At 44.6% G+C, this 24,818-nt stretch overlaps 1 protein-coding gene across 1 annotated transcript; it reads right to left on the minus strand.

Annotated features, from left to right (window-relative positions):
* Nucleotides 1-253: 253 nt before the first annotated feature.
* On the minus strand, nucleotides 254-24,393 carry Tex36 (testis expressed 36). Its single transcript, XM_050137180.1, is given in 6 exon segments — nucleotides 254-1,405; nucleotides 1,408-1,693; nucleotides 7,297-7,377; nucleotides 8,088-8,219; nucleotides 13,054-13,156; nucleotides 24,269-24,393. Coding segments are annotated over 6 exon segments (807 nt in total). The 3' UTR covers nucleotides 254-1,325.
* Between the last annotated feature and the right edge of the window lie 425 nt (nucleotides 24,394-24,818).

Here is a 24,818-nt window from a genome sequence, read left to right on the forward strand (position 1 = left end):
CAATAACATTATGGTATAAATTAAGAAACTAAGGCTAGGGAGGCACTCATTGGTTAAGATTCTTGTCATGCCATTGTGAGGAGGCCTGTGTGGATGCCCGGGGATGGTGTTGCAGCTCACCTATAATTCCAGTCTCCAAAGGTGGAGGTAGGGGAAACAGGCTAGAGACTAGCCATATAAGGGGGCACTGGGTTTGATTTAGAAATCTTGCCTCATTGAACGAAGTGAAAGGGTCAACTTCTGATCTACACACACTCAAACACACACAACACACACATACATGTGCAAAGAAGAAAAGGGAAAATAGAAGCAAAATCATTGTCTTTTCACCTATAAACACCCAAAAGATGATGGGAGGGGAGAAAAATGCAAACTCACAGATACAATTGGCAGGGGATTAATGGGTCCCAGTCTTTCCAAAGCAGTTTAGTCATGATGTTGGATTGTGTATTCTATCCAATTCCACACCCATGAGTTCAACTTTTGTTATATGCTTCTGAGGTACACACAAGCATGCACCCAAAGAGGCTGATCTAACGTATCCACAGAGCATTCTGTCTATGAGACCACAGTTGCTGTAGAAGGACTCCAAAAGTTATTAGCAGTCCAATTGCCTAGTAAAAAGAAAATCTAAATTTCTAAAAACATAGTGGGCACCCACACTTGGATATAAAGCATGACTAGTTCTTTCTAAAAACTTTTTAAAGGTTCACATTATTATTTTTATGTGTGTAGGGGGTGGTGCACATGGGTATAGGTGAGGCCAGAATTCATGAGATTCCCTTGGAGCTAGAGTTCCAGGTGGTCTGAGTTGTCCAGTGTGAGTGCTGAGACTCAAATGAGTTTCCTTTGCAAGAAGAGTATACACTCTTAACCACTAAGCCGTCTCTCTAGCCCATCACCTAGTTCTTAAGAAAAGAAATCAAGCTATATATGATGTTGAAAGAAAACCAAAGTACATGGCTAGATAGCAAAACTGAGCTATGAAATGTTACATATGGTGAGACGTAGCATCCGCTCAAGGTTTTATGTATCTATATGCATATGTCTGGATGCACATGCATTGAATTCAAGCAAGTAGTTGAATCACTTTTAATGACAGGACAAGGGTTGGAGTTAAAAGAGAAACGAGGGGGTTTTTGCCTCCTCTGCATTGTTTGGAATCTCAGAATGAAAATTTAATCATATATGAAGTACACAATTTTTAACTCCCCCAAAGGTAAACGTGACAATCTTGGCAGTTTATTTACATGTGTGTATAGCTTTGCACAGCTTGGTAAGAATTTGAATATATTCAACTTTATGAAAATCTCAAAAGTGTTGGATTAGAGATATACTTTATGAATGCCTGATGAGATGACATCACAAACTTCATCAAGAATCTTCTAATCTTCTAATCGGGCTCCTGTGGAGAGACAGCCTCTGTGTCAACAGAAAACTCCTCATTTGGCTGGTTTTCCAAAAACTCTGTGTAGGCTTTCCTGGGAACAAACTTGAAGGCACTCCATTTTTCGTCGTAACATCTAGGGAAGCGTCGGAACGTTGAGATGACCATGGCTTCCTTATGTACGTATGATGTTCTGTTATTTGAAAGGCCATCAAGATGTGACGGGATGAAGTCACAGGCCCAGAGATTGAAGTTCCTAGAAATGTGTTGCCTTCTCTCTGGTGAGGTCTTCTTGCGTCCCAAGCCCTAGGAAGGAGGGACAAGATTAGGGGAGATACGCACAAGGCCACATAGTTCTGAAGATTTCAATGAAATCAGCTAACAGCATGTATATAATTAAAGGCATACATAAGACGATTGTTATAAAAAGCCAACTTGTTGAGCATCAGAAGTCAACAACATCCTGGCAGGGCCTTATCTCTGTTCTCAGTGTTCCTTTGCCACGAAGGGAACTGGGCACGTGGCATCTTTTGGAGAAGTTATCTGAGGATATTCTAGCAAAATGAAAAAGAAAAAGGGAAAAAAACAATATAGGAAGGAACTGCAAGGAAAGAGGGTGGCAATATACGTCAAAACTCTTGCTGCACATGTGGCCATGAAATATATTGGAAATTTCAGAGGAAGGAACAAGAGGGAGCGAGCAGGAAGTGCTTAGACATGGAAAGGAAAAGGGAGGGAAAGGAAAGAGGACGAGAGGGATGAGGGGAGACTGGAGGGAAGTTGTAGGGTTTTAGTGAGACTGGAGCAATCAGGACCAGTGGCTGAGAAGCAGATGGAAATGGGGTTCATCCAAAGACAGAGAAGCCAGTCAAGGCCACCACCCTGCCAGCCCTAGGGAGGAAAGAACAGAGATAAGGCCCTTGGAAGGGGCTCTTTATCCTAGGGGAAGTCTTCGGGTGTTCAATTTGTATACACAGAGTAGTGCCTTGCTAGTGCACATTTTAAACATTTGTATTTGAAGGAAGCTATTAGTCAAAAGTCAGCAGAAGTGAGAATAAGCAAGTAAGTTCAATTGCCAGAGGACTGTGGGAAGAGAGGGGAAAAAAAGAGACAGCAAGACTATGATAGATAAGCACTAGAAGTGAGTGACAGGTGTAAGACCAAAACTTGTAACTGTCCTAATAATGTGAATGGCTTAAATTCTTACACAGAGAAACAGTGGCCTTTGGGTGTTGCTTTTCTTTTTTAATTAGCTGCCCCCTGCTTATAAAGGAAGACAAACCCAAAGCAGCATGACCAAAGTTCATGAAAACACAATGGGATATCTGTATCACTCGCCCTCCCAACAAGACTCCAGGACAGTTGTAGAAGAGACAGCAGAGAGTCAGAGGTCAGGGAGGACTGGAATGAAGCATACCCTGAACCTGGCAGCACTACTGCACTTAGGAATTCGCAGCTGTCGCGGTTGTCAGCATAAGACCTGGGCAAGATCATGCTAGTCAACAGGCCGGCATGGAGGAAGGAGGGACTCAGTAGCCCCCACCCCTCACTGAGAGATAAAGAGTCGATGGCTCCTGGGAGAGAGAGAGGGTCTGTTTTTCTAAGGGTATGGCCATGGTAGGTGAGGCCCAGGGGATACTGTCATAGCCATGAGAATACAGGACATGAAGTTGGAAAGGGGTGGGGAGCTGGGAGGTGGATCTGGAAGGAGTTAGGGGAGAGAATGGGGCAAATATGATCAAAATGCATCACATGTGTGTATGAAATGCTCAAAGAATTAGTAAAAAATAAAATTTTAATTCCTAAAGACGAAGGAACTACACTTTGTAAAACAGCACAGCAAGGCAGGAGTCACGGCTAAAAGAGACACATAGGCTGATGGATACTTGTAACAAGTCATTTTCTGCCCCTCCAGCCAGCTCCCAAATAATGGCATGGAGACTTCTTATTAATCGTAAAAGTTTGGCCTATAGCTTAGGCTTGTTCCTAACTAGTCCTTATAGCTTAACTTCACCAATTTATACTAATCTACGTTCTGTCATGTGGTGTTACTTCTCTTCCATCTTGCACCTCCTGTTTCCTCACTGTGTCTCCTGCAAATCTTGATTCCTCCTCCTCCTCCTTCTCTTCCTCTCTCTCTCCTGGAATTCTGCCTATATGTCCTGCCTAGCTATTGGCTTTCCAGCTTTTTATTACACACATCACAGCCATACATCTTCACACAGTGTGCAGAATCCCACAACAGAAACTCATAGTGGTATATGGCGAAGCCATCAAGATAAAAATAAAGCAATCATGAATTTTTATGCAACAAGACATGATACTAAACTATTTAAAGAAAAGCCAAAAAGTGTTGAATTTAGGAGGAACTCTTAGAAGCAGAAACTGACAGGCCAAGACAAAGAATAGGAAATATTTTATAACATAATTAACAGTCCTCAGCCAATAATTTTGCAGTTGAATGAGGAACTACATAATATTTTTAATCACTAATGAGACACTTTAAAATTAATCACATGCAAAAATAATCTCTACTACTTAAGAAGTCAAAATCACAGAGTGTCCTCCATCAAACCTATTGTAACACCAAAATCAGGTATCAGCAGCAAATATGTAACCTAATGAATTCTGGCCACGTTAGAAATGCAAGGAATCTTCCAAACAGCTCTGTTAAAGGAGAATTTAAAAAGTAAATAAAGAGTATTTGGAGGCAAATACTAATCAGACAAATTAGGTCTGATTAACACAGATTTTAATGATGCGTTTGCCTAAATGTTATTTGTTCATTTATTTGCTCATTCTGACTTCTGATATTTTCCTAGTAGTTACCTTTAAGTATAAATGTTTAAGAAGTGTATTAACAAGGCACTACCTTCTGGATATAAAATTGATCACCTGCAGATTTCTCCAAGAAAAAAAGCAACCCCTGCAGAGAGCTTTAACTCTGTTCAGATACTGGAACAACATTAGAATTATCAGTTAGGTCTGAATAATAATATCTTCTTGGTATAGCCAGAACTAGAGAATATTCATAGTTTTAATAATCTCATTAACAAAAATGACAAGTATTTGAATTCAACTGTCAACTGGAGAACATTTTAAAGACTAGAAAAGTACTGGTACTTTGATTGACATGATACCATTAAATTTGAAATGGACGAGATAAATTCCAGGCAAACACATCATTAAACTCTATGCAATAGGAAGCATGAGGCTTAAATAGACAGACTAGTAGTCAAGATAAAAATTCAAAAACCTCATTCTAAAGAAGTGCACCAAACCTAAGCAGTTTTGTGAACCAAATTATTTTAGTCAGGACTACCTGTGCAGTAGGCAAACCACCCTACTGAACTACTGGCGCTGTCCTAGGTCCTGTTCTACCAAATCACCATAAACTGAAGCTCCAAACACTTCTGGAAGACAGAGAAAGCTGGGAAACCTCTGGAATCTTCCTGGAGGCTCTCAGCACCCTCCTATGATGCATGGAAAGAAGGCTACTTGTGCCATTGACATGATACACACTCGGTGGATCTGCCCACTAGACCCTGATCAGGGTAAGGTGTTGAAAAGGGAAACAAGAAGCAAAATTTTATTTGTAATTTTACATAAATCTGGGTTGACTTTTAAAAAATATTAACTGTGGGGGGGGGCAGGGGACAACTTGTAAAACTTGGTTCTTTTCCGTCGTGTGGGTCCCATGGATCAAATTCAGGTCTCCAGGCTGGCAACAAGCACCCACTGAATCATCTCACCATCACTTACTTGACTTTTTTGATGAGCATATGCTATTGTGACAGTTTGGAAGGTATATTAGGTGGGGTTGGAGAGACAGCTTAGTAGTTAAGAGCACTTGTTGCTCTTGCAGAGGAACTAGGTTGGATTCCCAGCATCCACATGGTGGCTCACAACCATCTACAACTCCAGTTCCAGGGGATCTGAATCCTTCTTCTAACCTCCATGGGCACCAGGTAGGCACATGGTGATATGGTGCCCAGACATTCATGCAGGCAAAACACTCATACACAAACAGTAAAATAAAAATAAACTTTTTTATGAAGAAAACATTAAGACGCCACTTGGAAAGGACAGGGTGGAAATTCTGACTCTATTCAGTACTCTGTCAAAGGAAAGTGGGTTTCAGGTTAAGCTCCTCTGTTTACTTGGAACATGGTTGTGTGGAAGGAAAGGTTTCTCAGGGCATGATGTTTCATCTCAATGGTTCTCAGTTTGCTCATTGCTGTATCAAGGATATGAGTGATTAACCCATAGGAGTGCTACAAGATAGTGGGAAACACTGGTGTGTAGTAAAGGCTTGATGAATAAAGGGCGCTGCTAACAGCGCCTTTGTCAAGTGGCTTCTCAAGTTTGGGAAGTGTTCTTGAAGCTTGCCTAACACATTCTTCTGCCTGATACATGCTAACCTGTTGCGTCCTGTGTAGCAGCCACTGGCTACTAGTTACTGAGCATTTAAATGGGAGAAGTTTAAACTGAGATTAGTAACATGTGTATCAGATTTTTAAGGATTTAGTTTGAAAAGAAAAATGTAGAATAACTGGTTAATAATTTTTTCTGGGGCCAACGAGATTCCTCTGCAGGGAAGAGTTCTTTCCATTGAGACTACATGGTAGAAGGAGAAAAACAACTGCAAGTTGTCTTCTGACCTTCACACACACACACACACACGTGCTCTTGCTCACACACACACACTAATACACACACACACGCACACAGGGTATATGTAAAAATGTTTTAAAGCTTAAGAATTTATTAAAACAAATTTAATAGTAATTTTAATATTTAATTTTATATGAATTTCTCTACATGTTGAATTGATAATTCAGAGGAAATATTGGGTTGCATAAAATATGCAAATGCCTTTAGATTTAGGACCCAATAAACCCAATGGAAGCTGAAAATATTCTAAGTTCAAAGTACATCTGGAGTGGCCTTTGTGAGTTTAAAACAGAGCACACTAAGTTGAGAGAAAAAAAGTGGGCACAGGGATAGGAGAGGCGCTGGAGGGGAGGGCTTGGGCTAGATGAGATCAAAACACATTATATACGTGTATGGAATTCCCAAACAATAAAAAATATAATTTTTTTTATAAAGAAACAAGGTGCATCTGACCGTGTGACCTAGCTTGGCAATGCATTACACTGCAGAGAACTAAATTTGTCTAGCGGGGTCTTGTTGGGAACTGCGACCTAATGTCTATGACAGCGCCTCGAAAGAAGCAAAGATACAAAATACTTGATGCCTGGCAATGGCCCAAGAAAAGGGAAATTCTGAGTTTGAAGTTTTAGCGAATCTGTTACTTTCACAGTAACATAAAATTGAAACTTTTTAAGTAGAACGTCTGTTTTATCAATTTCCCCCGGGTTTTAAATGTCCCTGTCACTACTAGGAATTTGAAAATGACGCCTGCAGCTGGTATTACATCTCTACATCCAATGCTCTATTAAGCTGCTACCAAGTACTCTCAGACCTTAAGCTCTCCAGTGGCAGGGGACTTGGCACCCCTGGGATAACTCGAGGAATCGCAAAAGAGACAATTCCAAAGGCAGACACTTAGTAAGCTTGACCTGAGCGTGCATGGAGGCAGAAGGCTTGTGCGGGCTTGAAAAATTCCACCCAACTCTGAGAGCTTCAAGAGAGGGACTTTTGTTTTGCGACCTTTTGTGAGTCTTCTTGAAGACCCCTAGCTGTTTTTACCTAGTTCCAGTTTTAAGGAACACACGGCTTTCCGTAACCTGTGCACCTTAGAAATTAAGAGACCCATCATTGCTCCCCATTCTACCAGTTGCCTGCTGGCTGCACTAGCGATGGCCCCTGGGCCTCCCGCATGCTAGGCAAGAGCGCTCCCACTGAGCAATCGCGGAGGCCCTACCAGTTTGCAGAGAAGTACTCACATAGTCAAAATAGTATCCAGAGTTCTCAAAACTGTAGCGATTGTCATGCACAGAGAAGGGGAAACTTTTGTTTGCTGCTTGCTGGAGAAGAACGAGGAGAGAGATGAAAAGGTACATGTCAGAACTGCGGGATGCCCTCAGACTGGGGCACAGTGGTGGGGAAGGACAAGGGGTGGGACCAAGGATCCATCACCAGCATGGAGCGAACAGCACCGGAGGAGGGATGTGGGCACAGGCGTGGGGCTGCCAAACTCAACCCTATTACCAATCCTTGACACGGGAAAAAATCTCTTTCAAAACGTCTTTGGAGATAGAGATGCAAAAGTGCACAGATGCACAGAACCCAATGCTGACAAGGAGTTTTGACGGCACAGGAGCCAACCTCTTATCTGACTGATAAGGATGGCAGAAACCAAATCCTGGAAACCTAACCAGATCCTAAAAGCCCCTGAGGATGGGTTCCCAGAAGCTTGGAGCTTGAGTTGAGGCTCACAGTGGTGCCACTGATGTCACTATTAAAACCCTTCTGCTTCCTCCTTCACACTACTGAGGTGGGGCAGTTGCTCATGAACTGACCAGGGAGGCCGACCATGGCTGTCAGTGACTAAAGGTTCCTGTGGAGAATCCCGGCTCAATCGGCTAGAGCAGGAGGCAGCTCTAGCTGTAGAGCACTTGGGAGCATCATAGGGAAACTGGGTATGGCAAGGGCAAATGAGTTCATCGGCTGACCAAACTGCCGCCTCCTCAGAAAAGCCCCGGGATCCTGGAAGTGGGGCCTGCTTTTATCTTACCTTCTCTCGGATTTTGTATATCGGCGGTAGCTTCCTCTCCACCTGCTGAGACAAGTACGGACAGTGGATCTCCTTCAGGGTAGCACTCGTGGTGGATTCTGGTGTCTTCTGTACCAGTCCAATTTGAGGGAACTGGAAACACAACACGCAGCTTGATTAGAACCAGACACAGCTGAATCTGTGTGCAAAATGATAAAAGATGGTTTGGGCACTTCTGGTGTGCCGAGGGAATGGTAAAAAACCCGTGTAACTTTGAAGTATTCCTTCCAGACGAACATTTCAAGCCACCGGGGCCTCTTCTGATTCAAGGTCTCAGGGAACCTGGAAATGTTTCCACGCTCTGGCAAAGAGTGGCAAAAGGTAGCACAAGTGAAGGTACCGGACAACGACAGGACTGTGTGGTCTGACGTCCTCCCAGGCCTGGGAGCCCTGGCACTTGGAGCCTCATGTCCAGCCCATGTTCTCAGGACTGGGTCTGCTCTCAGCCCTAGAGGTTGCCAAGCATGCTAGACTATCTGGCCAACATGCAGATCTTCTGTCTGTTTCTATCTCTCTGTCACTGGGATTGCAACTGTGTGCCACTATTCCCAGCTCCATATGGAGGTTCTGGGGAGCAAACTCATGGTCTTACACTTTCAAGACAAGTGTTTTACCAACCAAGCCATCTTCCCAATTACTCTCTTCTCTTTTGAAGTATAAAGACATTGGCTAACCAGAATTCTCTCTCCATTCCTATGTTCAAATACAACTGTATGTTCAGGGGGCTTTTGATTGGCATCTGTGCAAGTGTGTGCTATGTGGGTAGGCTGGGAGATTGTGTTATAAATACTATCGATATTGTGGGTATTCACTCCGACTGTGAAGAAGCTAGAAGACACATAGGACTTGGAAGAGTGGAGAGAAAAAAGAAACAGACAGAGAGCTATTGTTGAGAAAAGAGGGCTGTAAGGGTCGGTTTTGTGTTTAGATAACATGGCGCTGATATGGCTATCTGGAGTGAATCCGCTACAATAGGATGACACTGGATATTGGGGGCTGTGAGTCTGCATATGATGAGTGATACTCAATGTCCTGGGCACCCCAAAAGTAAACGGTTACATCATATGTCATAAAACCAGGCCTGGCAGAGTGCCATTTTGTGTGGATTCTGCGCAAATGCGGCCTTGATGTCAAAGGCTTGAGTCTTTGACTTTTCCAAGCTGCCCATGTATTTTTGTCTGTAGGCTCATGTGTCACCTGCCTGTGGGTATCAGTGTGTGCCTGTATGCCTGTCTGGGACCCCCTACCTAGTATATAAAATAAGTATGTCGCATCAGTCTACAGTTTCCTAATTCTCTTCCACCTCCCAGGCTCCTGGGACCCTCCTCCTTTCCTGGCAATGGAGTTTGAACCTCACAGATGTATAACCCAGCACCACCGATGTGAATATATAACCTGTGCATGCAAAATAACAGGTAACTTAGAACACAGTATAACAAGAGAGCTACCACCAAGTATGTCCCAGTGGTTGCCTGTGGGCTGAGAAGAACGAGACCGTTGACATGAAACCACCAGGGAAGCCCACTGGGTGTACATATGCAGACCCAGCCCCCCAACCCTCGTGACATAGGAAACTGCCTATGGGGCACCGATGAATTTGCTCCTGGAGAGACTTGTAGTACATAAGCTTGACTTAAAAAAAAACCCTCAAGGCTGGAGAGATGGCTCAGAGGTTAAGAGCATTCATTCCAAAGCCTGCTCTTCCAAAGGTCCTGAGTTCAATTCCCAGCAACCACATGGTGGCTCACAACCATCTGTAATGGGGTCTGGTGCCCTCTTCTGGCCTGCAGGCATACATGGAAGGAATGCTGTATACATAATAAATAAATAAATATTTAAAAAAAACCCTCAGTAGAGGAAAAGCATAGGGAAACAACCAAGTCTGGGGGTACAAGACTGTAACCCACTACATAAGAGGTTGAGACAGGAAGATTGTAAGTTCAAGGCCATCCTGGGTAATTTGGTGAGAGTCTGCATCAAAACAAAAAGTGAAAAAGAAAGACAGGGCTATACCTCAGTGGTAGAGTACTTTGCTTAGTGTGGGTTCAATTCTCAGAACCACAAAACAAGTAGAGGAGAAAACATTCTCCCCAAATCCTCACCACCGCCATTTTCCCCTTAGCACTTTGTACGGTTCTACATATGAGTAAACTGCATGCATTGTATCATATGGATATGCAAAAATTAGAATGTTTCATAATTCTAGAAATCACATGTGGCCATGTGGTATAACTGATGTCACTCCTAAACAATAAATGCTTTTTTTTTTTTGGTCTTTCAAGACAGAAGATAGGGTTTCTCTGTGTAGTCCTGGCTATCCTGGTACTTGCTCTGTAGACCAGGCTGGCCTTGAACTCACAGAGATCCACCTGCCTCTACCTCCCAAGTACTGGGATTATAGGTGTGTGCCACCACCACTCGGCTTTTCAATGCCTTTTTATTTATCACAAACTTTTTGTTGCCCTCCCCTTCTCCACTTGCTGCCTGCACCACCACCCCAGATAACAACATTGACTGAGCCCTCGTGTGTCACATGTGAAAAGGACCAATACTGCTTTACAGAAAGAGGCCATGCTGTCCATGGCGTGCACCTTGCTTTTCTCATTAATCACATACATTAGAAAGTTCTCGACAGCTTACATATATTGCTAACTAGGTCTGTATTAAACTTCAAAAGCAGTTTCAAACAATTATTGTTCTTGTGTGTGCATGTTCATGTTGTGGCTAGAGGTTGACCTCAGCAGTTCTTCAGGAACTGTCTACCTTGTTTTTTGAGTTAGAATCTCTCACCTGCCGAGTAAGGAGAGGCTAGCTGCCCAGTAAGCCTCAGAAATCTGCCCGTCTCCACCTCCCCAGCACTTGGCTACACACAGGCGCTACTGTAACCATTTGTTTCTAGGGGGCCAGGGAAATAAACTTGGACCCTCATGCTTACAAGGCAAACACCTTGCTGACTGAGAGATCTCCAAGGCCCTAAACGATGTTGATTGTTTACTTATTCTTACTGCATGCATGTGTGTGCATGTTGTGTGCATGTAAAGTGCACATATGTGGAAGTCAGAGAACAGCTCTTGTGAAGTTGGTTCTCTTCTACCTTGCCAGGATTCCAGGGATTGAACCCAGGTCGTCAGCTTGCGTGCTAAGTGCCTTTACCTGCTCATCTCTAGATTGTCGCTTTTTTTTAATTAAATTTTTAAGATTTATTTTGCATTTCAACCACAGTTTCCCCTCCCTCCTCTCCTCCAATTCCCTTCCCCCTTCCTTTCTACACCACCCTCATCCACTCCTTAGAAAGGGTAAGGCTTCCCACAGGAATCAACAAAGCATGGCATATCAAATTGAGGCAGGACCAAGCTCCTCCACCCTGCATCAAGTCTGAGCGAGGTATCCCACAGTAGGGAATAGGTTCCAAAAAGTCAGCTCATGTGTCAGGAAAGATCCTGGTCTCACTGCTAGGGGCACCACAAACAGACCAAGCTACACAAATGTTACCCACAGGCAGAGGACCTAGGTCAGTCCCATACAGGCTCCCCAGCGGTCGGTCTAGAGTCTGTGAGTTCTCATGAGGTTGGGTCAACTTCTGTGGATTTCTCCATCATGATTTTGATACACACACACCCTCACCCTTCTCCCTCTCTTCAACTGAGATCGGCCCAGTGCTTAGCTGTGGATCTCTGCATCTGCTTCCATAGGTTACTGGATGGAGATTCTATGGTGACAATTAGGGTGGTCATCAATCTGATTACAGGGCAAGGTCAGTACAGGCACCCTCTCCACTATCACTAGGAGTCTTAGCTGGGGTCATCCTCGTAGATTCCTGGGAGTGTCCCTAGCATCAAGTTTTTCCCTAAGCCCATACTGCCCCCCTCTATCAAGATATCTCTTTTGTTACTCTCCCTCTCCACCCCCCCACTCGACCATCTGTTCCCTCATGTTGCCATCCCCCATCTCATCCCCAGTAACCTCCCCCCCCCCAACAATCACTTTTAAAGATCAATATAAATAGTGCAAGCAGGCTCCAGGTGGAGCCTCTCTCTGTTTTCCCTCCATCCCACTAAGTTGCATCCCTCTCGGAAAAGCCCTGAGCCCCAGGCTGGTGGGGAGGCTGCTTTGACAGCAGGGACGATGGTTCACATCAGCTGACAACTGGCTTGAGTTCATTTATATTCTGCCAGTCTATGGACTAAATCACTGTTAAAATATGGCTCTGGCATTTTAATTTCACTCTTTTAAAATATATATTTAATGGCTATAACACGATCGCGGTGGAATAAACCCTTCTGTTGGATAGCGTAACTGTGAAATACAGCGTTTTAAACTAGTTGGTGGTGAAATTTTCTCGGCCTTCCGTCAGTCAGTGACTGAAATATTAAATAGGGAAATGAAAGTAAGTAGGAGGGAAAGAAAGCCTTTTCCTGCCCAGCAACAGCCAGAGTACAAGCAGCAAGGTCAACTGCAAAATGACTGTCACCTCTAATGGGACAATTACTGTCCTCGCAGATGGGCTGCGGCTGACTCGCAGCCAACGGTTTCTTTAATTTCCCCCACTCGCCTAAGGTTCCTTCCGGAAACTTCACCATCAGCGCTATTCTTTTCACGCTCTTAGGTGCTGACAGCAGGGAGGACTTTTGCCAAAGGCTCGAGGTAAGCTGAAGATGTGGACGGACAGACAGCGCCTCTCCTCCGAACTCCTCCTTACCGGGCTGCCCTGCGGGACTTGTGGCTGGGGGTGGCATGAAGTGTTGACCTACCATGTGCGGATTCTCACTTCATCTCATAACGGAACCTGACTTCCCTTGGAATGTCAATGCACTTGATTTAAACAACGTACTTGGTTTAAACAAACAAACTTCCCATACTCCCTTGAAGCTGTATTGGCTATGTGAACCCACGAGCCTGCAAGGTTGTTTTCCTGAAAAGCAGATACCTTATTTCTTGTGGTCCCGTGATCTTGTTTTCCTGCCTGGAATGTAGACTCCCTACTACATGGAGAGGACTCCGCTTGATGATGAAAATGGCTGAACAGAAGGCTGGAAAGATCCCACGGCTCTGAAAACTCCCTGGAGCAGAGTTCCCACCTCTCATCTGCCTGCTTCTACACTTTGCTGCTATTTTTTAAGAAGAGATTTATTTTTTATTGAGTTATACATTTTTCTTCATTCCCCTCCCTTCCCTCCCTCTTCCCCTCTAACCTCCGTGATCCCAATTTACTCCCAATTTACTCCAGAGATCATGTTTTTTTCTCCTTCCTATGTAGAACCATGTATGTCTCTTTTACGTTAGGGTCCTCTTTGTTGTCTAGGTTTTCTGGGGTTTTCGACAGTAGGCTGGCTGTTTTGTTTTGTTTTTTCTTTATGCCTAAAAGCAACTTATGAGTGTTTACTTATTATATTTGTCTTTCTGGGTCTGGGTTACCTCACTCAATATGTTTTTTCTAGATCCATCTATTTGCCTACAAATTTCAAGATGTCATTATTTTTTTTACCACTGTGTCGTACTACAACGTGTAAATGTACCACATTTTCTTTATCCATTCTTCAGTTGAGGGGTATCTAAGTTGTTTCAAGGTTCTGACTATTACAAATAATGCTGGTATGAACATAGCCAAAACAATCCTGTACAATAAAGGAACTTCTGGAGGCATCACAACCCCTGACTTCAAACTCTACTATATAGCTACAATAATGAAAATAGCCTGGTATTGACATAAAAACAGACAGGAGGACCAATGGAATCAAACCAAAGACCCTGGTATTAATCCACACACCTATGAACACCTGATTTTTGACAAAGAGGCTAAAAATATAAAATGAAAAAACATATTAAACATATGTTTGAATATATTGAAAGAATATTCAACAAATGGTACTGGCATAACTGGTTATCAACATGTAAAATAAATCCATATCACCATGCACAAAACACAAGCCTAAATGGATCAAAAACCTCAACACAAAACCAATCACAGTAAACCTCATAAAAGAAAAAGTAGAACATACACTTGAACGCATTGGCACAGAGACCACTTCCTAAATATAACCTCAGTAGCACAGACACTGAGAGAAACAATTAATAAATGGGACCTCCTGAAACTGAAAAGCTTCTGTAAAGCAAAGGACATGGTCAACAAGACAAAACGGCAGCCTACAGAATGGGAAAAAATCTTCACCAACCCCACATCAGACAGAGGACTGATCTCCAAAATATACAAAGAACTCAAAAACTTGACATTAAAAAAAACTCCAAATAATCCAATTTAAAAATGGGGTACAGACCTACACAGAGAACTCTCAACAGATGAACCTAAAATGGTTGAAAGATGCTTAAGAAAATGCACAGCATCCTTAGCCATCAGGGAAATGCAAATCAAAACAACTCTGAGATTCCATCTTACACCTGTGAGAATGGCCAAGATCAAAAACACTGACGACAGCTTATGCTGGAGAGGATGTGAGGTAAAGGGAACACTCCTGCATTGCTGGTGGGAGTGCAAACTGGTACAGCTGCTTTGGATTTCGGTATGGCGATTTCTCAGAAAATTAGGACACAGTCTACCTCAGGACCAAGCAATACCACTTTTGGGTATATACCCAAAAGATGCGCACTCATGCCACAACGACATGTACCCAACTTTGCTGTTATCTAACAAGGAACACAAATCTGTGTCTGATTAAGATACTCTCGGTCACACCCCCACCATGCTGGTGACCAGAGCCCAAACCTAGGGCCTTGCACATGCTAATATATGACACAGGCTATATATTATATATAGATGAGCTACATATCCATTCTCGTAGTCAGTCAAACGCAATCCTAACTGACATTTAGATGACAGAAAAGGTAGCCATTTAATCCGAGAAACGTTTTTCTCACCATGGGCCATTATGACAATGGGGCTGACACAGGCAGAGGCGGGCAAGTCTCTGTGAGTTTGAAGCAGCCTGGACCACATAGTGAGTTCCAGGCCAGTCAGGGCTACACAGTAAAACCCTGTCTCAAAAAAATAAATAACTAAACTAGAATAGAACAAAATTAAAATGTGGCTGATACTATTTCCCGTTTGACTTTGGCTCCCAAAGAACCCAGATTAAGTTTTTTTTTCTCAGTCTCAGCCTCTTATTCTAACATATATTTATACTAGAATTTAATTTTATTTTAGTTAAGATGTTTCTGCTTTATTTTATATACCCCACATATTACTTTTGATCTTAATGGAATAAAGGAAATTTTACAGTGTGTGTGCTGGTGTGTGAATGTGTGTGTGTGTGTGTGTGTGTGAATACATGAATATGAGATACAGATACGCTACAGTTAGGAAGTGTTGATTGACTATTCTGCCTACCTCTGCCCTTCTGAATGAATTAGTCTCACGGCAGCGCTCTAATTTTGGTATATTTCATTTTACATTTTAAAAAGCCAAGATTAGACAAAAACTTGTTTGCCTTCGTCTAAGGTGGTGCTGAAGAGAGTGTGATCAGTGTTGTAAATTTTAAAGACCCAAATTTGCCAACATCTTTTCCCTTTATCTTTTTCTTTTAAACAAACAAAAACTTCATTTGGGAGCTAGGGATGACTGATTAAAGAGCTTGGCTCTTGCTGTGCAGGCTTGAGGACCAGATTCCTAACACCTACATGAAAGCCAGATGGGAGCAGGAGCTCACCTGTCACCCTGCACTCAAGAGGCAGACAGGGAATCTCCAGAGCAAGATGACTGTTCCGACTAACCCAATACACCAGCTACAGATTCAAGTGAGAGATTCTGCCTCAGTCTACAAGGGGGAGAGCTGTTTAGGGGGATGCTTGACATCAGCCTTGGGCCCCCCACAAACACGTGTGCATAGACACATGCCCACACATGTGAACACACTCATACACTACTCACATACACACGAAAAAAAAGAACTTCACAAATCTCCCCCATGTTATTGACTAAGTGCTTTGAACACCCGTCTTTTCTCAGACTCTGCCTCTGGTTGTGAAAGTGGAAGAGGACACAGGAATTCCCCTTTTCTGGACAAGTTGAGGAAGCTGGACCTGGGAAACTGAGAAGGCATGGAAGATACATATTAAAGAGTGGGTGAAAAGTCCTTGGGCCACAAAGAAAAGACCTCACACTGGAGACAGTTGCAAATGTTTCTAGAAGACCCTAGAACAACAGCACGCCTAAACTGGGCTGTCTGCGATGTCTTGCCAGGATAGCTCGAGTCCGGACATTCCAGGTGTGATCAAGGACACACTCCTAGGCTCTGTCCATTTCATCGTCTGGTGATGGAAATCGGACAGGACTTGGGAGTTTAAGAATTCTTCATTCAATAAATACTGAGTGTGCCTTCTGCACCGGATGGAATGCCATTGAGGAAAAGTGACAAAGGCCCCATGGAGTTTATACTCTAGGAGGAAGAGACAGCTTACAATGTAGTGCTAGAGAAGACAGGTGTTCGGAAACGGGAACGCCTGCTCAGGTGACTGTTGCTGCCGGACGAGCACTCTCAAGAGCCCACACTGTGCCAAGCATTTCCTTTCTTTCCCCTTTCTTCCTCTTTCCTTCCCCTTTTCTTCCTTCCTCCTTCTTGCTTTTCCTCCTTCCTTCTCTCCTCCTTTTCTTTCCTCCTTTCCATTCTTCATTCTCCTTTCTTCCTTCTTTCGTCATTCCCACATCCTTCCCTCCCTTCTGTTTCCCCACGCCTCTCTTCTCTCTCCGTGTCCTTCCTCTGTCTTTTTTAGTTTCATTTTCTGAAACTCTGTCTTATTAAGCAACCTAGGATGCCTTAGAAGCTCCCAATCCTCCTGCTTCAGCTTCCCAAGTATTAAGATTACAGATTTGGGCAGCCTCCCCCAGATTGGCGTGCCTTCATTCAGTTCTCAAAAGAATGCTGAGCTTCCCATTTGACAGGTAGAGAAACCATGGCCAAAGGAAGGAACCCGTCAAAGGCCATGCTCCCATAGGTAGTAGAAGGAAATCTGATCAGTTCTGTGCCCTCAATGACAGCCACATTCCATGAGGAAGCTTCCAGGGAGGCCATCTTCCTTACCCATCTTCCAACCTTGTCCAAAGGCGGGTTGAACCGCCTCCCTTTGGTCATTCTCTCCAAAGAGCTGAATGTACTGAGGTTGGCTTCCTCACCTCTCCATGGCCTCACAAGCTTGACACATCTGGAAAGCCCTCCACCCCATCCCTGATCTTCTCAGTTGCTGCCCAGTCAGGGAGGTGGCAGAGAATGCCCACTGCTTGTCATAGAAAGGGAGCTCATGTCACAATGGGCAGAGGCTTCTAAGCCCCGAAGGAGGGTTCTTACCACTTGTTCCTTGTGTCAGGTTCCCTAAGCACATCCAGAGTTCCAATCACCTGAGCCCGAGCCCGGCTGAAAAATTCCCAGAAAGCAGCCAGAGAGGTGAGGACAAGACAATGCTGGGAACATGGCAAGCATTTTGCACCTTCCTGGAACCAATATTTTCATTAATGTCCTCATAGCAACCATCTGTTTCAATCTCTTAGTTTTCAGAAAACCGAGACCTGGGCTGCAGTTGACCTTGTTCACATCAGCAATGCTGCTGTACCAGAACCAAAGAAGCCAGTATCTCCTGCCATGGTGTTCTCTGTTTCCCAGGTCAGACCTAATCATGGCACACACACTCCTAGGCTCACTCACCTGCCTGGCACGGCATAGAAGCCACAGGGAGATAACATTTGTACACAACTATGTACCAGATGCTATTCTGGAATAAACTCTTTTCTGTGTTTTTACTTTATTTATTTTCCATGGGGGTCATGTTATCAATGATAGGGCACTAGAAGGCAAAGCGAGGTCATGGGTCCCCTGTAGAAACCATGAACACCCCCAAGGACTGCTACCACTCTTCCGCTGCCAAAGGCTGCTCCTGACATCTTTCCCTAGGCCAGGACACAGAACTGCCTCTCTCCCTCTCTGTGCTGTGCTTTCTGCTTTTCTATCTCCTTTTGTTGGATGCCACCCAGCCAATTCTCTTGACGATTCCATGTGACGATGAGAGTGAACATCTTCAGGAGGATGACTCCAGCTATCCTTTGCGTTAAGAAATTGTGTCTTCGTCTCCCACCTTCTCAAATCATCTCATCTCTGGTTCTAACAAGAGTTGCCATGGTAGTGACAAGCCACCTTACCCTCTGCCAGCACTGAAGGTTTCTCAACATGAGTTCCTGGGTGTGATGCCTGAGGTTCCACAGTCTTGCTGCAGCTGTGACACAAACATGGGATTTTCACATCCAGAGCTGAATACTGGCTTCAGAGTGATAGCTGTGCTGAAGTTGGGTACTGGGATACTGGGGCTCCCTCCTGCCTGTCACCAGCAGACCAGACTCAGAAAGCAGCTGTTATCTCCTAGTCCCTGTATTTTGGCATCTAACTCCAGCATCACAATGCAGGACGAGAAGAGGGAACTGGGGGACCCATGTGTTATACTAGATCAATCCTAGCTCACATCTGTCATGATCTCAGTGGTCTAAGTAAAGTCCCTGGAAGCCACCATTACAACGCTTTCTCTTATGGCCCAGAGATGAAAGACGTGACCACACTTTTTTCCACAGGGGCCTATGAGTCAGGCAGAGTAGTGCTGTAATATTGTTTAACTCAAGGTTCTATCAGAATGGAAGAGACAGAACCAAGACCCAAGGTCAGTCAGCTATGCCACCCTGATCTTGAATTTCCAGGTTCTCTAGATTCTAATGGAGAAAAGGGTACTGTCATTTTTTGTTTTTATTTATTTATTCATTTATTGATTGATTTTTTGAGACAGGGTTTCTCTGTGTATAGCCTTGACTGTCCTGGAGCTCACTCTGTAGATCAGGCTGGCCTTGAACTCACGGAGTTATACCTGTCTCTGCCTCTAGTGTAGGGATTAAAGGCATGTGCCACCACTGCCCAGCAGACTCATTCTTTATAGTACAAGTGTGGCAGAAACGGAAGAAGTTTGCCATCTCTTCCTGGGGTCATTATGGTCAGAGGACCCCAGGAAACATTAGTAATTCAAAAGCACACTGGAAAATGAAGAACGGACACAGTGAACATACTTCAATGTGTGCTAAGTGCTTCCATGTTAGCTGTTACTGAAATGACTTCCACATCACCCCTAAGAGCTTTGCTGGTTATTTTCCACTTACGTGTACTAACCCACTGCCGATTCATTCCCATCCTGCTGTGCACCCAGGGGTTTGATGTGTAAAAACTGCATAATCTATTCCCTAGTGTTTGTCTCGGGCTTAATTCATCCAGAAGGGAAGCACTGATGGGGACTAGAAAGGCCAGAGGCAGAAGGGGCAGGAGGCTTGTGCTCCTCTGGCAGGTGGCGCTCAGCTCTCTGGGAGGTTATCAGTCTGATTTGTGGTGGGATTTGTTCATTTCTACTTTGTGAGGGCTTCTGCTGGTGGATTTCAAGCTACTAATACCATTGAGCACAGGATAGAGAAGAACTATATATGATACTCTCTAATATACTTCTGAGATAAATTGCTGAGCTTCCAGGTTCCTTCCCTAAAAAGCCATGGCTTGGAAGCAGCTAAGCATCTCTACCCGCATCGATGGCTCTGTCTTCACAACCACAGCTATCCCTGTTAAAGGCACCCTTTGGTTTCAGGGTGCACAAGCCTCCTGCAACTGTTGCTCCCGGGAGCTGTATTTTCCTTGTCAGTTCCTGTGATGCTGTCCCCAGCTCTTAGAAGAGACTTCAGTAAGCTGTGTCTGTTTCCCATCCCTCATCCCCTTGCTCCTCTTTGTCTCTATCTGTGTGCACATGTGTGTTTATACATATGAAGGTTGGCGGCCAATGTTGGTATCACTTGCTACCTTGTGTTTTGTTCGTTTGTTTTTGTTTTTGAGATAAGGTCTCTCACTGAACCTGAAGCTCCCTGTGTTTTTGGCTGGACTAGCTGGCCAGAAAGTCTCTAGGATTTGCCTGTCTCTGCCTCCCCAGAGCTGGAGTTACGAATGCACAGCACAGTGCCAGATTTGTACCCGGATGCTCTGCCTCTGAACTCGGGTCCTCATGCCTGTTCAGCGAGCACTACTCACTGAGCCATCTCCACATCCCTGCCTCCTCTGTGCTGGAATGCACCACCAGTCTCCTCAGTGAGACATTAATAGGAACCGAAGCAGGTACTAGTAATTATCTCCATTGGCAAGGGAGGGGAGTGACTCAGCGTGGGCACACAGCTGCAATGTGTAATAGAATCCCACTGGACCAGATGTGCTAAAGCCATTTGCATGGAAGCATCAAGCAGGACCGCTCAGTTGCAGTCCTCCACTAGCTAGACAGAAAGATGGTGCATCCACAAGAATGTGTCTTAACTTTTTTTAAAAAAAAAAAATGATACTTCCACAAATATTACAGCAAACCCACTGTGGGCCGGCACCATTGCAGTCACCAGCACCAGCCCTCATTGAACAGCAAATGTGGCTTCAGCAGCACATTCAAGGAACAGTGTCCCCAATCTCTGAGTGACACACATTATTTTCATTGAACTGTCTTCTACATTTACAGCAAATGGTTTCACCCTGTGTTTTTTTCACAGATGACTTTGAAGTTCAGGCAATGTCTGCCCAAAGCATCCAAGGGTTTATGGAAGGCCCACATGTCCATCTCTGCCATGTGTTTTAGTGCCAGAGGCTGCTCCTTGTTTTAGAGGATGATTTGATCCTCTCCACCTCCCAATTGTGGAGTTACAAACATGTGGATCAGGCCTGTCACTCTACACTTTTTAAGAGCTTTCCAGAGAAGGTTTAGCTGGGAGTTGTTGCATGCCAAATGCTGTGATAAATACTGTAGATGCTGTCTCAGTTCTCACTGAGCTGGCTGGCCGATAGAGAGACAGGCTTTGCTACACAGGTACCTGGTTATAACCAGGAGAGGTACAGGTTCCTGGAGACTATCTGGCAGAGAAGCCTGAATCTGGAAGGTAATTAAAAAGAATAAAGAATGACTTCAGTGAGCTCAGGAAAGAGGGAGAAAACAGTCCAGGCAGATGGACAGTCTGCTGGAGGCCTGCTATCCAGAGGAGTTTTCTCACTAAAGAGCAGAAGAGCTGTTCTTTAAAAGGACAGGGTAGCTTGGACACTTTGGAGGAGGCCATGCATGGGTTGGAGCGGAGGCTGGATGGGAGAGCAAAGAGGTAGGTCATCCAGGCAGTCCTGGGAGCTACAAACAGGCACCTAGACCTCTGTGACCATGATCCGCTGGTCAACGGGAGGCAGAGGCTCCAGAATCAGTGAGTTAGACTGGAGAGATGACTCAGTCTGTAAAGTGGTTGCCTTACAAGTAGGAAAACCAGAAATCGTTTCCAGAACCCACATTTTCAAAAGCTGTGCGTGCTGGCATGCTTACGATCCCAGGACCTAGGAGGTAGAGAAAACATCCCTGGCTCTCAATGACTAGTCAGCTATACCCAGGAAATAGGCTTCGGGTCAGGGAGAGACCCCGACTCCAAATAAGGCAAACCATGACCGAAGAGTGGCTCCCAAGGTTGCCCTCCAGCCTCCACATGCATGAGCACACATATACTTGCATATCCACACACATGTGTACCCTCCCACAAAAACGTACACACACAAACAGGAAAAGAATAGGCAGCAACAAAGCAACTTTCTCAAGGGAATATTTTTGCGTCTATGTGCATGCATTTGTGTGTATGCATGTGCATGCACACGTGGGGTGTGCATGTGTGTTTGGTGTGAACATGTGTGTGTTGGTATGCATATGTGTGGGGAAGTGTGTGTGCATGTATATGAACATATTGGGGTACATGTATGTACACATGCGTGGGGGTTGGAGAAGTAGGGTCTCCTTCCAGTATCTTCCGTCCCTCCCCACCTTGTGTTCTGAGTCAGGGTCAGTCTCTCACTAAACTTGGAGCTTACCATTTCAGCTAGACTGGTTTCCACCCCTTCCTCCAGCGCTGGGGCTACATATGTGGGTCACCACTCCTGACTTTTATGTGAATACTGGGGATATGAACTCGGGTTCTTGAACCCTTTACCCACTGAGCCAGGCCCAAGATGAAAAACATCTCCTATGAAGAGAAATCTGAGAAATCTTACCCTAAAATGCAGCAGGTGGGAATGTCCAGTTCGTTGTCATCTCCCCCTCTGCTTCTCTGGTTCAGTGTTAGATGAGGTTGAGTGGAGCATCCTGCTCCAGCTTGCTTCACCTCTAGAAAGACAGACGCTCGTCTGTTGGATTAGTTGGTTAATTGTTTGGTTGGCTGGTTGGTCGATTTTGTTTAGATACGGACTCGTGTATCCCAGGCTGGCCTCACATGTTCTCTCCAGCTAGGGATGACTTTGAACTTCTAAGCCGGCCCGTCTCTTCCTTCTAAGTGTTGGGATTACAGGCGCGTGCCGCTCCAACCGCTGTTTTTGTCTTCACAGATCGAACGGGATAGCTGTCCAAAAACAGAGAATAAATGACAGCAGTAATTACACGTGTGACTCAAAACGACGCTCTAAGATGGAAAACAGCAGCCCTAGAATTTTGAAACAAACCAGCAAAATAAATATCTATTTTCAGCTACAGAGAAAATCAGCAGTGGCTAGGAACGTGGCAAGGAGTTCAGTCCCACCCCTGCGGAGACACAGAGGGAGAAGCAGGGGAGGCAGGGTCTCTAAACAGGAGACTTTAAAAAAAAAAAAAAAAAACCACCTTACCCTCTTATTTCGAACTATAAAGCATAATGGAGATTTCATCAAGTTGGCAGGAAATCGTGAGCTAATAAAAGAGCCTTGTTACAAAGACAATAAGACAAAGTCATAAAAGACAGACTTGGGCTGAGAGTCCTGGCTCTCAGCCTTGCTCTGCAGCTCCATGGGGACACAGGGTTCATCAACTGAGTTAATCGTGTGGATGACCACAAATTTGTCCTTTCTTGTCTTTGCTCTTTCTTCACATTCCAAGACTTTTTTTTTTTTTTTTTTTTTGGCTTGGAGAGTGAGCCTCCCAAGGCTGACAGGAAGTGGACAGGGTGCTAAGTCCCATTGTACAGGTCTCTACACTTGAGCCACCTGCTACTCAGTTCAGGAAACAATGAAGACCCAGACATGGCCCCCCATGCTGGTTCCCACCATGTCCTGCCAGGAAACTGTCAGCTGTGAGGGTTACCCTCCTTCCTTCTGACGTTTTGAGTGGGCTGTGGGAGGGAACTCTCCACTCAGGCCTCCAGTGCCTATGATGGAGATTGGTCCAGGAACATTGAAATTATCCAGAGTTCATCAGAAGCACAGGTTCTTGGCCATGCTCTATACCTCAATCAGAGCTTGCGTCAAACAAGATTCCTGAACAAACAAACAAACGAATGAATAAAACATTTCTGGATTGCACCATAGCCACCTTTCAGGGTGCCCGATGGGAACATCAGAACAACGTCAGTATTCTGCTTTCCCAGAGGGTCCTATGATGGATGCCGCTTCGTTGCAGTTACGGAAACAGGCTGCAGTGTTGCTGTGTTATTGTTAAATTTAGATTGCTGCCCCATTGATTCTACTGTGGCTCGAGCGAATGAGAGTTAGCCAGAGTCATGATTTCGCCACACCGTGGTCCGGTCGTTCTGAGTGTACAAGAATGACCACGTCGGGGCTGTGTGCCTAATTAAGCATTTAGTCAATAGCTCACTCCCTCTGGGCTGAGTCATTTGCTTCATCCACTGCAGAAATGAGATCAAGCTGGGCAGTGAGTGTGGGTAATCCATGCAGGAAGGACTCGTTTAAGGTGAGGGCGGATTGATTGGCCTTCAGCATTTCAGACAGCAGCGAGAATGTGCAGCCCCTCCTCAAATGACGCCAATATTCCTTTATGAACACAAGATGAAGGCTAAGGTCAAATTACTGGGGGTGTGGGGTGTGGGGACCCAGCAGGGTGAGCATCTTTGCCTCACATGAGCAGCTGGGATATTGGGGATCAGGCTCTGCCGTTGGTATGTGCGAGGCTCACTGCGGTATGATTTTTAGAAAGTAATTTGATGTGTCTAATTGTTCCTGGTGAGATAAGGACTCTGTTTCATCTCGAGTCACAAGACACCTTATTGACTGCACTGTCTCGTGGAGTGGCCCATAATAGCATTGTTAGTGGGAATGTCAGCGAAGGCACTGGAGGGTGCAGAAACAAGAAATCAAATTTCTTACATGACAATAGCTCGAATCTCTTCGGGGTTTTTGCTCCCACCAAATATGGTGAACATTCTTTTCCGGCTGATCCCATCAGCCACCAAAATATGTTTGTTCAGCCAAGCTAACCAGTAGCTACGCATTCTTACAGATCCCTGCATCCTCCTCCTGAGAAGTCTGGACATTGCACGCCCCACCCCCACTACAACACTACACCAGTCTCTTCCCAGAAAAAGCATTTTTTGTGGCAACCCCTGTGCCTAAGCCTTCGTGTGGCTTTTTTTTTTTTCATTCAGCCATCTGCTTGTATAGAGACATCCGTGAGACTTCTTCCTTGGCTGGCATAATTAAGAGCTTCTCTCCTTTCGAGTGTTGTGTTACATTTACATTCAAGTTGTTTTGCTCGCACACTCGCTCTCTTTCCTCTCTCTCTCTCTCTCTCTCTCTCTCTCTCTCTCTCTCTCTCTCTCTCTTTCTCTCTCTCTCTCTCTTTGCCCTTGCCCTCAAGGAATTGTGGGAATTCAAGTTAATAGGCTTTTAATGGTTCTGTGATAACTGTGATTATAAA

This window comes from Alexandromys fortis, unplaced genomic scaffold (assembly GCF_014885135.2).
Source record: "Alexandromys fortis isolate MF-2015 unplaced genomic scaffold, M_Fortis_MF-2015_v1.1 scaffold_3, whole genome shotgun sequence".
NCBI classification, from domain to species: Eukaryota; Metazoa; Chordata; class Mammalia; order Rodentia; family Cricetidae; genus Alexandromys; species Alexandromys fortis.